Genomic DNA, 17,737 nt, shown 5'->3' with positions numbered 1-17,737 from the left:
ACAAAGGCGTTACTCACACGCCTCGTGGTGACTAATGTAATCCTCCCTCCGGCCAATTCAGGCATGTGGAGGCCGTTTGCGTTCCAGGGTGAACCGCATCACATGACCGGGACCGCATCACATGACCGGAAGTGACGCTACGATATCCAGCATCAAACCGGAAGTGATGCGGTAACATCCGCGATCATGTGACCGGTGTTTGCCTTCCAGTCTGGAACGCACCACCATGTTAATAACTGGTGCAATAGGGGCTGAGAACCCCCCTTCTCTCCTCCAAACCACTGCTGAGTATATAAACCATGGGCATCAGTCATCCCTCATCCATATAGACGACCATACAAGGACAATAGATAAACAAAGTATACAAATGTATACATAGATAGTTTCTGTCCCTTCATCACCCTTCATCAATTATTCCAATATTTCATTATGGTTTAATTATTTACTGATTAAAGTCTCAAACATGAGGCACTAATGTTCTTATGTTGAAAAAAATGCCATTTAATCATGTGGTCAAATAAAACAAAACCCTTAATGAAACACAAGGGACAAATATTGGTCGGGAGTAGGAAAAACAGGGGGGGGGAAGGGGGGAGGGGGAAGAGGGGAAGGGGGAAGGGGAGGGCCCGCCGTGCCAGGCATCACATTTGAATGTCAAAAATGCACAAAAATGTCATTTAATGCAAAGTATTTACCTCCCAGTTGCGGGATACAGACCAGTATGACCATCACAAACCAACAAAGTAGCATTCCTGGGCTTAAAGGAAAGAAACATACGATAATTGCTCATTAAGCCCCCCAGGGTGTACCGACTCCATCCTGAAGATCCACTCACACTCCTTTCTCAGGAGGATCCTGTCATGATCACCCCCCCTAGGGTTCTTTTTTACCACCTCTAGTACACGGAAGGATAACTGATGGATATCCCCTCCATGATGTCCATTCATGTGTCTCCCTAGCGGCGTATCACGCTGGTTGCGGACATCACCCAGGTGTTCCCCAACTCTCCTACGTAGTTCCCTCTTAGTCTTCCCTACGTAGTCTAGGGGGCATGAACAGGTGGCCACATATATCACCCCTGTGGTCTTGCAGTTACAGAAACTCCTCAGAAAAAATTCTTTGCCATTTTTGGCACTGATCACAGACTTTGAGGGTTTCATGGAGCCACAGTATATACAGTCACCGCATCTGAAAAAACCACAGAGACCTCTATTGAGCCAAGTGCCCACAGGTTGTGGTCTTGTATACCAACTGTGAACCAATCTGTCCCTGATCGATCTACCTCTCCTATATGTAACACTCGGTTTCTGGGATATCATCCCCCTCAAATCTGGATCCAGCGTGAGTACATCCCAGTGTTTTCTCAGGACTCCTAGCACCCGCTCATTCTGGCAATCAAAGGTGCCAATTAATCTGGTGATATCCTCATTGCATTTATCCCTATTGCCACATCTATGCAGGAGTGCTGCTCTGTCCTGTTTCTCTGCAAAATCACGGGCTGTATGTAGAATCTTGCCAGGGTAGCCTCTATCCAGGAAGCGTCGGGTCATGTCCCTAGCCTGTGTCCTAAAGCTCGTCATGGTGGAGCAGTTCCTCCTCAGGCGCAAATATTGGCCCTTCGGGATACCCATCTTTAAAGGAGTCGGGTGGTGGCTATCCCATCGAAGTAGATTATTTGTCGCAGTAGATTTGCGATAAGTTCGAGTGGAAAGACCACCATCCCGCTCCTTCAGTATAGTAACGTCCAGAAATGGCAATTCATTAGCATTAATCTCAAATGTGAAATGGAGCCCCAAATCATTGATGTTAAGCTGTTCTACAAATTTTTCAAATAGAGCACTCGTCCCTGACCACAAAACAAAAACGTCGTCAATAAATCTAGTCCATAAAATGATATGTGTCTGCCACCAATGGTCCTCATCAGTAAATACGACGGTTTCTTCCCACCAGCCCAGGAAGAGGTTAGCATACGAGGGAGCACAAGGGCTCCCCATAGCTGTCCCCCTGAGCTGGTGGAAGTACTTACCGTCGAACTTAAAGACATTATGATACAACAAAAATTTAAGGAGACTCAGAAGGAACCGAGTATGATTGGAGCATTCAATATTTCTGGTGTTTAAATAATACTCAACAGCTCTAAGACCCAAATCATGTGGTATATTACTATACAGTGCCTCCACATCAATGGAGGCCAAGAATACCTCCTCCCCTACAACAATGCCATCAATTTTGCCCAACAGGTCTGCAGTGTCCCTTGTGTAAGAAGGGAGTGAGATGACAAATGGACGGAGAATCTCGTCAATATAGATACCACTGTTTTGTATATATGAATCGACTCCAGATATTATAGGACGCCCCTTAAGTACATCAAGACCCTTATGAACCTTGGGCAAGGCATAGAAAGTAGGTAGCATCGGGGAAACAGGCTTCAAGAAATCAAATTCACTGTTTGATAGTAAACCACCTTCCCTGGCCTCCTCAAGGATCACCACAAGGGCTGACTCAAAATCATTCATGGGGTTAGAGGGGAGAACCGCATAGATGTTTCTATCCCCCAAAATGCGCTGACACATCCCCAGATATTTTTCATGGTCCATAATTACAAGGTTTCCACCCTTATCAGATGGTTTCAGTACGAGGTTATCATTTTTCTCCAGTTCCTCTAGTACTGACCATTCCTCACTAGAGAGATTACTCTCTGAATTGCTTCCCCCTTTACGTGGGATCCTTTTTAGGTCCCTTTCCACCAGTTCCAGAAAGATATCAATATTAAGGGTGTCACCTTGTGGAGGCATTTTCTTGCTTTTCCCCCTAAGTCTGGTGAATGGACCAAGACCATTTTCTGAGGTGGTGCTCTGTTCTTGCAGAAGCCCCATCAATGATTGATAGCCCTCCAAGTCTTCCTCTGTCAGCCCCATCCGTTTGCAATTCTCCCTATCATTGTTCAGAAAGAACTTCCTCCACTTCAACTTCCTTCCAAAGAGTTGTAGATCTTTCACCCAATGGAAGCAGTTGAAGTCATTTGTGGGGACAAACGACAGGCCCTTTTTCAAGACATCATATTGTTTCTCACTCAATGAACAGCTAGATAGATTAATGATTTGATTCCTGTTGAGTCCACCCTGCACTATATCACTAGACACTAGTTCACTCGACTCCTCAATTGATAAACCTTGGATATCCCCTGTTCTAAAAAAGAGGGTGCCTTGGATGCATTGGATGAAGCCGAGGATGAGGAGAAATTTGATTCCTGTCCATAAGGTCTTGGGTTTCCTGGTCCCTTCCCAGAGTACCCCTTTTTTTCCCCGCCATCTCTTATTATACTGCCCCCTTCTGTTACTCCAGCCCTCTGCTCCTGTTTTTTCGGTATCTGAATATTCCAAGTCTGATGAGGAGACGTCCGTCTCCCTCTGGGCTTGGCTGGCAAAGTGATAGGCCTGATTTGTGTTGAATTCCCTTAGATCCCTCTGAAACTGTAGATGTTTTCTCTCCTTCAAATAACCCTGATACTTTTCGATTGAGGTCTGTAGGGTACTTTCACGTTTATTAAAATCAGGATCCGATTTGCATTTAAGTATGCTTTCAATATCTGTATTCAATTTGACCGTAGCTTGTTCTAGAAGAGCTTTTTCCTCCTGTAGGAGGATGGTCATTAGTCTAAGGGAAGATTCGACCGACTCTTTTTGCCAAGCCTCAAGGAGCTTTGGACTTGAGGTGCGGGGGGATGGACGGATATTTATCCTGAGACCCTTAGGGACAATTTTGTTTTTTAGGTAATTTTCAAGTGCTTTAATTTCCCACCAGGACTTAGTGTACTCTTTGTAGGAGAGGTACAGATCATTAAATTTAGTTCTCAAGGAAGTAATTCCAATACCACCTTCCGGGGTTTCTTTAGTGCAGAACGCCTGGTTTGCGTCCTCCACCCAGGAATCACTATTTATTGGTCCTGACAAAAAACTGGCCATATTAAACAATATATAAAGTGAAGGGAAATTTGAAGTGACAAATATATCTATCTATCGTAGCGTCACTTCCGGTCATGTGATGCGGTCCCGGTCATGTGATGCGGTTCACCCTGGAACGCAAACGGCCTCCACATGCCTGAATTGGCCGGAGGGAGGATTACATTAGTCACCACGAGGCGTGTGAGTAACGCCTTTGTGGCACCAAATGTTGATAAGCATGCTGATGGGTGAATCATGGACATTTAGGTATATTATCCATATCTATGGGGCGTGGATGGATGGGGGGGTGGGGCTGGGAGGGGGTGGGCCCAGAGGTGCCTGGTTTAGTTTAAAAGGGAGCTGCTGGCATCAGGCCCCTTTTCTCATCTGCTCATCTTTACATCTGTCTGTCACGTTGAATATCAGGCCTCCTGATGACCCTGGAGGGAGAAACGCGTTGAGGCAACCAAAGGCGACAATTGGATCATGTATCAGTGATGAGTACACCCCTTTCTTAGTCCCCTGCATCTTTGATTAAGCACATGCACTTTCTGGTTTAAAATGCTGCTGTAAATTTATTATTGCATCCTAGTATAAGTGCCTCCTTATCGTTATTTATCACTATGCACTTTAGGCCCACAGCACAGGCACTTTATATTTGTATGCATATTGTCTGATAGGGTGCAATAGGGACTCTTTAGGGGCAGCCTTCGTGGTGTGGGGGCGCCATATGTTATCGTGTATTCAGGGTGCCGACCCCCGCTTGAGGTAGGGAGTGGTTAGGAGACAGTTATTAAGGTCCCCTCCACGTTTTCTGGCGCATCCTCGCCTAACCTCTAAGGCCAATTGATTTACATGATCCTCTTTTTATACCTCATTAGCTATCCGCACTTATGCACTTTATGAGTTTTTGAGCACCTTTCATACCTGCCGCTAGGGTTAACTAGGGCAGGCTAAGGATAGCCGGCGGTGAGTGGGGGCGCCATATCGTGCTTTTAGGGTGCCAACCCCCGCGTGAGGTAGTGGACAGGAGGGAGGTTTATATTTAGGGGTTACTTTATCCTTTACCCTCCTCCCTTCTCCACCTGTGCACTTTAGGTTCTATAGTGTGTATTTTGGATGTTTTTAGATTTTATAATAAAATGATGTTTTAAGGGTTTATAGATATATTTGTCACTTCAAATTTCCCTTCACTTTATAGACTGTGGAATTGCGTCCCAAGAAGCGGGGTTTAGTTCGCTCGGCTGGGGAGGCGTCCATTCTTTCCTGGATTAGATACCCAAAGAAATTCACTGCAAGACCGAAGGTCAGTGGGCCCTGAACAGAGAAGGTTAGGTCCTGGTCAAAGCACGAGTGGAGGAGTGCTATCACACATAGCCCTTCAAAAGCGCAAGCTAATCCCTGTGGGCGGGTCAGATAGGCTTAAGGACTATTTGAATCGGTTTGTACAGCGTGACGTCAGACGGGAGAACGAGGGGCCTAGTGGTGTCCTATGAGGCAGAGGTGCCAGGAAAGTGGTCGGTCGTAAAATTATATATGAAATTCGAGTCTGGAGGGAACACCATCGGGACCAGAAGTGGTGCCCTTGTTATGCGAATGGGAAATGTCCCTGATTTGAAGTTCAGTAAAGATCAGCTGTTTAAAGGAACTACACCAGTGTCTGCTTTATTGACTCAGAGAACGAATGGACTGTGGCGAAAGCATCCTTGCACTGGGGTGGCGACCTGGAGGCAAGGGGTTACTGAGCGGCTGCAGTGCGGCCTGGAATCCCCTGCACACACGACTACCACTGCCTGACCTGTCCCCCTCACAAGGTGATGAGAGTCAGTCCAAGCATTGTGATGTGATAATTGGTCAGTAATATGACCGTCTGACTGAATCTATAATGCCGACACAGACAGGTGGGCTGGGGAAGTGGGTGAATATTCATTTGCAATTAACACACATTTCAACCACTGATGCCGGCACAGAGGGGTACATGGGATTACGGATAGGGGAAGGGGGTGAATATTAATTTGCAATTAACACACGTTCCAATCACTGATGCGGGGGAAGGGTTGAATATTCATTTTCCATTAACTAACCGGCATGTGACTATAAACTTCTGGGGCATACAGCAACACAACAAGGCAACGTACACCAATAAAAGTCACATAAACTGAAAGGACTGCCCAAGACCTATTGCAGGATACTACTATAATATGGTATGCAACTAGGGCTTATCATTAAAGTAGGACTTATATTATATCTCTGGTCTAAAAAGGCTAAAAAATCCTGCTAGGGCTTATTTTCAAGGTAGGTCTTATATTCGGAGAAACACAGAATGTAGTAAGCTTTGCTCTGTTCCCATATCAATGTAGTAAGCTTGGTTCTGTTCCCATATCTATGTAGTAGGTTTAGTTTTAGTACTGTATTTATGTAGTAGGCTTGATTATGTTCCCATATCTCTGCATTAAACTGAGTTCTGCTCTTGTATCAACCTAGTAAGCTCATTCTGTTCCTGATACTATGGAGCAAGCTCGGTTCTGTTCCCATATCTATGAAGTAAGCTTAGTTCTGATTCCTTATGTCATGGTTCCATCTCCCCGTCCACATGGCTAGGGGGCGGAGCCTTCTCTTGGGCCTCACTTCTGCAGCTTGGATGCTTTAAATTCCATCATCTCTGGTGAACCAGCGCCAGCTATAAGCTTAGCACTGCCTTGCCTGCGATTGCTGGTCTCTGTGTTTCCTGATCCGTCCTTCCCCTGTGCTCTGTCTGTGTTCTCCTTCCCACCTCCTTCCTTCCCACAATAGCCCCAGTTGTTCCCCCTTCTCCTACCTCCCCACTCGGTTGTTTCCTCTGGTACTGACCTCGGCCTGACCTCGACCCCGCTTTTGCTCGTTCCTCCAGTCTTTTTCACCGTACTGTGTATGACCAGGCCTGCCTGACCATCCCTTGCACGCCCCGTGGCCTCTGTATTCTGGCTTACCCTGCAGGGCAGTGCTCCAGCACACACTGTGTGTCCACCTCCATGTTAATTCAGCTCTGTGTAGTGTCTTTTCCTGCAGGGCTCCAGCTCCACCTGGTGGTAGCCTGACACTTTATCAATGTAGTAAGCTTGATTCTGTTCCCATATATATGTACTAGGTTTAGTTCTGGTACTGTATTTATGTAATAGATTTGGCTCTGTTCCCGTATCTGTACCGTAAACTGAGTTAAGAATTGTATCAACGTAGTAAGCTATATTCTGTTCCTGATACTATGTAATAAGCGTGGTTCTGTTCCTGATACTATGTCGTAAGCATGGTTCTGTTCCGATATCTATGTACCAGCAACCGTTATTTTGAAAGCCTTTTACCTTTACTGCTTTAATGTAGCAGCCAGAGGTAAGTGGGCCACTACTTTGTAATTAACCTCCTGGCCAAAATCTGCCAGCTAGCCCCTGGAGGTGAGTAGAGGGGGCAGGTTTAAATTTTGCGCTGAGGCTCATAGGAGCTCACTGCTTGAAAGGTGGGCCCTCTCCCAAGAAAAACAAATGTCATTCTTCTCACCAAAGGACGTGTTGGTGATACAAATGAATACAAACTACCTGCCCTACTTCTGGAAGATCTACTACAAAATAATCACAATAGCAAACTAAATACAATTCAGTATTTTTTAACAATTACTATGAAATCTGATTGGAATAGGTTAAATATATTGTATAGATTTTACATTTATCTTTTACCATTATACATAGCTCAGCGCAGCTCAAAGAAGTGTCCTTAAAACATAAATGGCCAAATGCTGTATTAGTACCCCAGATCTGTATCCACATGAATGTGTTAAATGCCATAAATATGTGGTGAAATCTTGTATATTAGCATTTTACAAGTCATGTTTACTAATGCCTCATATATTCCCACTCAAGCAGCAAGCTTGACATCAAGATGATATAGGGCTCATAATATAAAAAAAACATTATTTTGTTTTAAATCTTTAGTGTTTGACATTTTGGATTTATTATTTTTGATAACCTTTTTGTCTCCTAGAATAAGTCACATTTGTGAGCTAGTTGGCTCGTTATCTTTATAAATCAGTTTACCAACATGTTGCCTCATGGCCTGTGAATATCTGGAGGGGGATTCCTAAACACAGCTCAAGTTCTACCGGTTTTACGCTTTGTCTGCAGTCATACCTAGCTATAGCATTTCTTCTTGTTACAAGACTATATGCCTTTTAGATATTCTCTTAACTCACTTTTCTCTATCGGTGTTAGCAGACACATCTTTACAACTCTGAAACTGATTCATGCTGCTGTGTGTCAAGTACTCAGTGTATTGCAGTATATAAAGTATTAAAAAAGGGATTCTGTCAGCAGATTTTTGCTATGCAATATGAGAACAGGATAATGTGGGCGCAGACACCCTTATTCCAGTGATGTATCAATGATGTACTCAATATGTTGAGCCCTGTGTAACCTAACCCACACCACTGATTGACAGCTTTCTGTGTACAATGTATAATGATATTAAGCTGGAGTGGGGGAGTAGTTAGACCAAAAGGTATGAGACACCTAGTAATAGTAACTAGTAGTGATAATCTCCTGATGATATGATACTGATTTTACTGAAACATCTAAACACAGCATAGTAATTGACACATGACTGTAATCAACAGGGTTTCTGTTCCTACATCATGCTGCTGTCAGAAAAAATAGCAAAAACCCGCTAACAGATTGCCCTGAAATTAGTTGTATTAAGCAACTTTGCAATTTACATCTTGTTAAAAATCCTCTGTTCTCAAGCACTGAGCGATTTTTAATTGTATAGTGTACTGCTCATTGCCTAGATTACTAGCGACTTCTGCAGTACTGGTAATGTGTTGCGGCCATTGATGCTGTGCCTGAGGAGTAGTGTGGCCTGGAGCCGTTGCGTTACTGCATGGGTGCTTTGGGGTGCCAGTTCGCTCACCCTGCTTTGGCGGTTATTTCAGCAGTGGTCGTTGCATGGCATTCTACATTTGTAATTTAAGGATACACTAAGAGGTGCACTGCGATGTGGTAATGGGCTTCATTCGGTCTGATCAGTATTTTAAACTAAGTACCTCATGTTCGGTTGTGTAAATTTTTGCCTGGCGGCATTAGATCAAATGATTTTTGGATCTGCAGCCCATGTCTTTTTTTCTACAGTTATGACATGGTTTATCTCTAACTCACAGCAGTTGCTCAGCATTCAGGAAAATGGGGTGAACAGCTGTGTGAGCAGCCTCTTCTTACCCCAACACCCCTATTATCCAAAACATTAGTTCAGAAACATATGGTGGACAGCAGTGTGTTATGATCTGGTAACCGTGGAAGATTACAAAAAACTCCCATTGGTGAAAAAACACCAAGAAACAGGAGTAGTTGGAACCTAGGCTGACCGCAATCCCCTATCAGACCACACTAGAAGTAGCCGTGGAGCGTTCCTAAAAACCTAGACGCCACGTCACAGCCTGAGAAACTGGGTACGCCTCACAGAATGAAATGAGGAAAACTACCCTGCCTCAGAGTAGACCCCAAAAGAGTAGGCAGCCCTCCATATATAAAGATTATGGTGATATAGAAAAACACAATACTCAGATAGGAAAAATTGAATTAGCAAAGGCGAGGCCCAACTAACTTGATACAAAGAAAAGGAAAGGAAATGATTGTGGTCAGGGCAAAATCCCTATAGCAAAATACCAAACTCCTGATAGTAAAAAGGTCCTTGAGGTCATACGACCTCACCCCCCACTATATCAGGTACTCCTGTAAATAATGGGAAAACAAAATACCAAAAAAGAACACGAAAATACAGAAGAGCAAATAATCAAATCAAACAGGGATAAAATCCCTTTTCCTGCAGTAGAGCCAGCACAGGGGAAACTGCCATGCTCACAACACAATTGAAACAAAACTTCACCTGCGAGAAAACAGACACAAAGCAAAATAAGGAAAAACAATACCCTAAAGTGTAAACAAGGAAGCAAGGCAAAAAAACGGAAAACTTTTCTGCAGAAGTGTTGCTCAGGAAAACAGGGAAGTACACAAGCTCCAGGACAGAGACCAAGGAATATACAATTATAACCGGCAGCAGCTGGGCAGAAAATGCTCTCCTATATAGACCAGACTTGTTTGCAATAGGACTTCCCCCAATTCCCAATTAACACCGACACCTGTATGAGTCAATGGCTCAGATTTAGCTCCACTACAATTTCTGGCCACCAGAGGGAGCTTCAGAACAGCACCCACACAGACGACGTTCACAACAGCAGTGTGAAAAGCCTTGCCTCACCTAAGCACCTGTGGTGTCTCCAGAATTAGATCAGAGAAACACTGTAGATAACAGTGTAAGTGGCCTCTTCTAACCTTAGCACTCCTAGTATCTAGACCAGAAAGACATGGTGGACAGCAGTGTGAGCAGTCTCTTATCTCAACTCTCCTGGTAGCTCTAGTATTAGATTAGAAAAGCAAAGCACAGAGTTCTCTCCTTATTTCAACACCCCTGTCTTCTCCAGTATTGGATTACAATGGCAAGGTGGCCAGAAGTGTGGGCAATCTATTCTTATCTCAACACTTTTAGCATATCCGATATTAAATCAGATCAGAAAGACATGGTGGTCAGCTGTGTGAGTGGCCTCTTCTTACCTGAGCCCTCCTGATAACTTCAGTATTAGATTAGACATGGTGGATAGCCTTGTGAGCAGCATATTCTTATCTTAGCCCGCCTTTTATCTCCAATATTACATCAAAATATCCACATTTTCCTATACATGAAGGACACTTGATTACAAGCATCTGTCCTACTAGTAGAAAAATGTCAAAGACAGAAAAAAAAAAAGAAGTGCATCCATTTGAAAAAAAAAACCTTCATCCTTTATGGAGTTACCATTAAAATTGCTTTACTGGCATATATAAACTAACGTGTTTCCTGTGTTTCACACTGCCCTTAGTCATAGAGATTAAGCCAGTCGGAGTGTCATCTGACATATTTTGCCTGTGGTGGGGCTCTATTCACTTATTCCTCAGTGCCAGCAAAAAGCGGTGCTGAGGAATAAGGTCCCTTGATGGCTGCCATTAAAAGGAGTATTGGCAGTCGTTAAGGGGTTAATCACATTTAGAAATCTATTCATACTAACAGTTTGCTTATTTATTTTTTTTTTGCAATTTCCAGATGACTTGTCACCAGAACAAAAGTGATGAGTGTTTTCTTATATTTTATTCCCACTGCTCCGGGATATTTTATTTGTGAATTCACCCTATAGCTCCAGGGATGTGGAACTTTTTATTTAGTGCTAATTTTTACAGTCTCTACAAAGGGAGCAGCACTTTGAGGGTAAGGCCAGGGCCACACGGGGACTACTGCGATCCCTTTGCATGACACTCGGCTCACGCTCAGTACAGCAGAGCCGAGTGTCATGCGTGTGTCCTTGCGACTGAGGTCCGTTCGTGTGAGCAGACCTCAGCTGAGTGGGGCGGGCCGGCGCTGCAGAGGGGAGGGAGGGATTTTTCTCCTCTCTTCTGTAGCCGGCTATTGCCATTCTCGCACTGCACTAGCGGTACACCGGTGTACCGCGAGTGCAGTGCGATCTTTCTCTCGCCCCATTCACTTGAAAGGGTGCTAGAGAAAAAGTCTCGCATTACAGTCGCAGCATGCTGCGATTGTTTTCTCGGTCCGATTAGGGCTGAGAAAATAATTGCTCATGTCACATGTGTTGAGCGGACCCGGATCGTCAAAATCCGGATCCGCACGGTTCGAGAGTCAGATCCGAGTCCGACCAATACCCGGAATTCGGGGTGCACGATCCGGACCCGGGATATATATTTTTTTCTCTCTCTCTCTCTCGTCCCGGATCCGACTCCCCATTCATTTACATAACCGCGGATTCCGGATCGGACTTCGGCGGCAACCCGATCCGGATCCGTCGGACCCGGATTATAACCGATCCGATCAACTCTACTCATGTGCTCTGACACACAGGCTAATATTGGTCCGAGGGGAATGCGATTTTTTATCGCACTCCACTCGCACCATTTTTCTCGCCGTGTGGCTTACGCCTAATTATCAAAGCAGCCTAAACACACGCCCATTTGTAAAGATCATAAAATTTGTACTAAAAAAAAAACCAAACCTCATCTCAGGAACCATATGGCAGATTAGGAAACATACAAGAACAAACTTGGTGGAGCAGAAGGAATAACAGAGGAAGATCTAGCTACTTTTGGCCTGCTGACAGGTGGTATTACATGCTCTGCCAGATGAAGTGGTGCATGTGTATGAGGGTGGTTGGTCTAAGAAAAAATATGTATAAAGTACAAGTTTAAAGCTAAAGAATCAATTTACGGTAATCACAGTGTCTCTTTTTCCTTATAAGTTTTAAGACTAGGGAGAAATATACATTTGCAAAGGAGGCTTGACAAAGGACACAGAGGCGTCTGAAACGCGTAGCTCATCACCACCCATGGTCATCGCTCATCACATCTAACCAACATGGGATCAGTCTGAGTTTTATTTCATACCTCTATATAAATATTTTGTTGAATAAAAGACTGAAAGGAGTAGCCCCCTCTCCAAGATCCTATCCCAAGATGTGGTAGTTGTAATAATAATATTAGCAATACCTCCAATTAGAAATATAGTATAGTTCTCCTGATATAGCCACGTACTCTTACCTCATGTGCAGGACATTGCAGCTTAGGTATCCATGGTTATGACCAAGAGCAACTAACTGTGACTATGTGTCACGGATGTGTCTGGACCTTCAGGTGCTGCTGCTGGGACCAGGTGCTGCTGCTGACACCAGCTGCTGAAGGTCCCGGCGATCATCCAGACGTTAATGGACGCTGTCCCTTTAAGGGCTTGATTTAGGTTTTTTTTCTGTTCCTTGCCAGGTTGGAGGAGCCTTTCCTCCAGCTGGTAATTAAGGGCCTTTATAAGGTTGGGCCTATCACTCCTCCAGTGCGGGTTATACTCTTCACTTGGAGAAGTTGCTTGCCCAGGAGTGCATGTGGCTTCAGACTACTGTTGCTGATTATTCTGAAGATTCCCGCTTAAGATAAGTTGTTGTTTTTCTTTTTTCCACTTTTTGCTGTTTATTTTTGTGTTTGTTTTTCCCATCGTGGATTGGTGGGTGGTGGGATTTAGTCCTAGGGTCTGGCTAGGAGACAGGGGCATGTTGGTGGGCCACATCTCCTAACCCTTATAGGTACCTGTGGTTTGAGGGAAAGCGCAGGGAACCCCAGTGTCAGCACAGGAGCCCCTGGTCACCCCCCCTCTTTGTGTTTAAGCCTCCCTTATTCCCAGGAGTCCACTTGCTGAGTGTCTCTCCCCACACCCAGCGTGATACTGTGCGTGGCAGTAACCATGGATACCCAAGGTCCTGCATATGAGGTAAGCGATATGGTGAATCAGAAGAACTATACTACATTTCTAATTGGAGGTATAATAATATTATTATACTTACTACATAAAGGGATATGATCTTGGAGATGAGAATAACCCTTTAAATTTGATCTTGATTCGAGCTGTTCCTTTCCTACTATTAGGAATATAGGTGGGCAGCAACTGAGATGATGACGCTCACTTCATTTACTAAGATCTTTGTCATCTCAGTCACTGTCTATACAGATTGCAGTAGCATAGCAATGGTCCATGGATTCAGTGCTTGCAATGGGGACAGTGACGATAAACGTTGGTAAAACGCTATGTAATATTATTATAATTATAGCACTATATAAGTAAAAAGATTGATAAAATTATTTTTGGAAGAGATAAAGGCGCAGATGGAGTCTTATACTGGTGGAACCAGAACAAAATGCAAGGAAACACTCACCTAGGGGAGTTGTGAGGGTCACAACTACTATTAAGCAGAATTGATCACCACTTTGGCTGCTGCAGACCCAGAGGTTAAATCTGTATATGTGGAGTACAAGGAAAGGGTTAACCCATGCTGCCGTGTGAATAGAAGTAATCTTCATAATTTTATTATTCAACGTGTAATCTTCAGTGATTTTGATACCTGAAGGAGTATAGACTCACAAAGATTACTTCTCCCGAGTGATTTCTTCTTTCCAAACTGTAGCACGTGTTAACCCTTTCCTCTACTCTACGTATACCAAGTAAAAAGATTGGGCAGTGAGGCAAAATTTTGCACCTCTATTGGATTTGCCGGCTGCAGCAACCACCTGTGTCCCCTAACTCATGCAACACCACTCAATAGATGATAAATGTATGTAGTGGGACAAATAAACTGTTTTGGGGTAACTGGTAGATTAGATGTGAAACCTAATAAAAGGCCTAAAGGTGACTTTACACGCTACGAGATTGCTAAAGCGATCTCGTTGGGGTCACGGAATTTGTGACGGACATCTGGCCGCTTTAGTGATGTCGTTGCGTGTGACACCTATTAGCGATTTTGAATTGTTGCAAAAACGATCAAAATCGCTAATCGGTGACATGCCCCACTCTTCCCAAATATCGTTGCTGCTGCAGTAGTGATGTTGTACTTAGTTTCTGCGGCAGCACACATCGCTCCGTGTGATGCCGCAGGAACGAGGAACCTCACCTTACCTGCGTCATGCCAGCAATGAGGAAGGAAGGAGGTGGGTGGGATGTTCGTCACGCTCATCTCCGCCCCTCCGCTTTGATTGGGCGGCCGCTTAGTGACATCGCTGTGACGCTGATCGAACCGCCCCCTTAGAAAGGAGGCTTTTCACCGGTCACAGCGACGTCACAGAGCAGGTATGTGCGTGTGACGCTGCCGTAGCAATAATGTTTGCTACGGCAGCGATCACCACATATCGGCCGTACGATGGGGACGGGTACTATCACGCTCAACATCGCTAGCATCGGCTAGCAATGTCGCAGCGTGTAAAGCAGCCTTAAAACTTAGGCCATGTGCACAGGTGGAGTTTTTGGTGAGTTTTTATCTTTGTATTTCTAACCAGGAGTGGGTGATATATGCAGAAGTGGTGAAATGTTTCTAATATACTTTTCCTCTGACTCTTCCACTCCTGGCTTTAGCAACAAATACTAAGGTAAAAAAAAATCCTCAACGTGTGCATGTGGCCTTAGACCCCAACCCATTGTTTGCATTTTTTTAATTCACGTTTGTTTTTCCAAGTTTTTAGCAGTAAATGTAGCACATTTCGCAAAATGGCACAAAATTGGCTGCAAAACACTCGTGTACTCAAAAGTATACCATGGGAAGGGTAACCAAACTAGAATTGAGCAAATTTTGTGATTTTTTTTTTTTTATTTTTTTTTTTAAAAGTCGCATTTGGTTAATCAGGAGAAAACATCTGGAATAGATAAATCTCTGACCTACACATCACATCAAAACAAAACAGGCAAGCACTTATAAAATAGAGATAAAAAGGTGTAAATAGGATAGACTATAAATAAAAAAAGCGCAAAACGCACAAAACAAAGTGCAAGGCAATGATGAATCAAGGCCGTAATCTCAAGGTATGTAATAGGTGCTCTCATGTTTTATCAGAAATGCATCATTCCAGTAAGTGGGATGATGTGGGAGATTAGTGATGGTGAATGTGGAAAAGGTCATATTCCAGACGGCATGATCCATGCTAAGAGGATTTAGCTATTCCTAATGATCAGGTTCATATAATAAGGCACAGAAGCAATTGTTTTCCCTTTCACTAGAATAATTGACATACTTGGTATCACCAAAGAAGTAACATATCCACAATCTGTCGGTCAAATGAAATCTACTGAATGGATGAAACCAGTGACTAGCTTGGGTACAGCATTAGAGCCATCTGCCTCTGTGCCTGATGCGTAGGAATGCCAACAGTATGGGAGTATTTTGTGCATATGGCGGTCAGCAACATTAGGGCTTATAGTCCTATGTTACGATGAGATGAAATACGGCGACAGTACTGTCTGTGTTTTCTCTCCCAGTTTGTTTAACCTACATTTTTCCTCTGTCCTCTGCTCCCCTCTGGCCACATTAAACAACCATTGGTCTGATCTCTTCTGACAGCTGTTCTTATTGGGAGGGGCTCTGCTGATGTTCTTATAATGAAGGGAGGGGTCTTAAGTACCAGATAAACTGTGGAGCAGCCTCTCGTCATTTGTGGCCATACAGCAAACGGCACCGCTCTGCATGATCAAGGTGAAATGGAGACTTGCTTTTGTAGGTAGGAAGGCTAAGACATAACGACGGTTCTGGGTGATGAGCAGAGATGGACTTTAAACACTAATATGAGATCAAATGGAGTTTAGTGTCCCACAAGCAGCGGGATGGAGCACATGAAGATATGGAGAGATGACACCGAGCTTACAAGGGGCAGTCATTACAAGAAATATTACAAGTACCTCACCAGCCATCGCAGGGTTTTCATAAGTGCCTCAATAGTCTCACAAAGGAGCAGGAAATGAATATGATCAAGACTTCTGTTTCATGTACGCCTGTTTATAATACGTAATATTATTCCACAGATTCATTTATCACAACCCCGACTGAGCTGGCAACACAGATTATCAGATTCTAAAGGCAAAATGTTAATCCGCCTTGGACGGCTCACCCCTGGGTACTTCCGACTGCTGCAGGTAACCTTATATACGCTTATTTTAGTGACCTAACACATTGCATTTATTATTTTGGCTAAGATTCAGTGGATCCAGGTAGCAGCAATGAGAAGTGATGTGACCCTTGTCTAGTTAAGCCTAGTTTCTTCTATTTCAGATGCAGGTTGCTGGAGAACTGGCTGCGGAGCCCAAAGACAGACTAGTAAATCACCTGGCTTTACTCTTTGCCCTAATGGGCCTCGGACTGTCCTATTACAGCGCCCGGCAGATGATGCAAGAGTCAAACCTTCCACCTTCACAATGAGGACACTCGCTAGAAAGGCTGAAGACCCTTCTATATAATCTGTGTGTATATAGATCTTCACCAGTATTGATCTAAAGAAAATGGTAACTCGCATGTGAATTGGGAGAGAAGAATGTATATTGAAGACTGCGAACGTTTCAGAAATTGCAGCAGTCGTCAAGAAGACTGTTCATCGGAATATGTCCTTTATATCCAAGTCATAGGCTGCAGTTCTGGAAAGGAAATTACAAGCTGTCATCTGTGATATATAAAATGCTGTACAGTTAGCAAGGTACATAAAGTGACCATACCTTCAGCACATTACTTATTCTGTCCCTTTATATTTGGTGATCATACTTAAGGTAAAACAGCCGCTTTTTAACCAATATACCATGTGTTGGGTTTATTAGTATATATTTAGTGTGGTTGGGGAATCTCAGACATGTGTCCATGTTCACCAGGATTCAGGGAGCGTCTGTTCTTCATTTATCAATCGTAGTGGACGGGCTGTAACCTATGCACAAACCTCCTACAGTCACAACTGTATAATGGAGCAAATGCCACATATTGCTTGACTTCAGTCAATAAAGCTCGGTGACAGACAAATCTCGCATTTTCTTTATTTGTGATTTTTTTTATTTTTTTTTTATTTATTATAGTCAAATACTTTTATTAAATGCTAAATTATTAAGTGTTTCATTTTAATTCTCTGGTGAATCATATATCTATATATCCTACCTCTTCAAAGCTGCCGTACAGTGTTAACAGCAATGCAGAGGTTAAATGCTACAGCGCCAATTGTGCATCCGTGCGAGATAAGTGAGCAGACGCGATTGGAAGTGACAAGCGGACGTGTTTCTGGATGCCTGAGCAAGCCACACATTCATTCCCACCCTTAAAAAGAGTAGGTCATCTTGTTATGTAACTGATGAATGCATTAATATGACTCATAGCAGGGCAGTGACTTTCAGACAATGCA

At 43.7% G+C, this 17,737-nt stretch overlaps 1 protein-coding gene across 1 annotated transcript; it reads left to right on the top strand.

Moving 5' to 3' along the window:
* Window positions 1-16,034: 16,034 nt before the first annotated feature.
* On the top strand, window positions 16,035-17,357 carry LOC142291360 (transmembrane protein ZNF593OS-like). The gene is made up of 3 exons (XM_075335830.1): window positions 16,035-16,059; window positions 16,386-16,496; window positions 16,633-17,357. Exons 1-3 carry the CDS (start codon window positions 16,051-16,053, stop codon window positions 16,777-16,779), a joined length of 267 nt encoding a protein of 88 aa, XP_075191945.1. The 5' UTR covers window positions 16,035-16,050; the 3' UTR covers window positions 16,780-17,357.
* Window positions 17,358-17,737: the final 380 nt, after the last annotated feature.

The sequence above is a fragment of the Anomaloglossus baeobatrachus genome, chromosome 2 (assembly GCF_048569485.1).
Source record: "Anomaloglossus baeobatrachus isolate aAnoBae1 chromosome 2, aAnoBae1.hap1, whole genome shotgun sequence".
NCBI lineage: Eukaryota > Metazoa > Chordata > Amphibia > Anura > Aromobatidae > Anomaloglossus > Anomaloglossus baeobatrachus.
Note: the sequence above shows the minus strand (reverse complement) of the source record. Positions and strands in the feature narration are given on the sequence as shown.

What these genes read in the sequence shown, in the direction of transcription:
- LOC142291360 (XM_075335830.1), top strand. An exon ending in GGTACTTCCGACTGCTGCAG is followed by an intron (nt 16,497 to 16,632) that starts GTAACCTTATAT and finishes CTTCTATTTCAG; the next exon opens with ATGCAGGTTGCTGGAGAACT.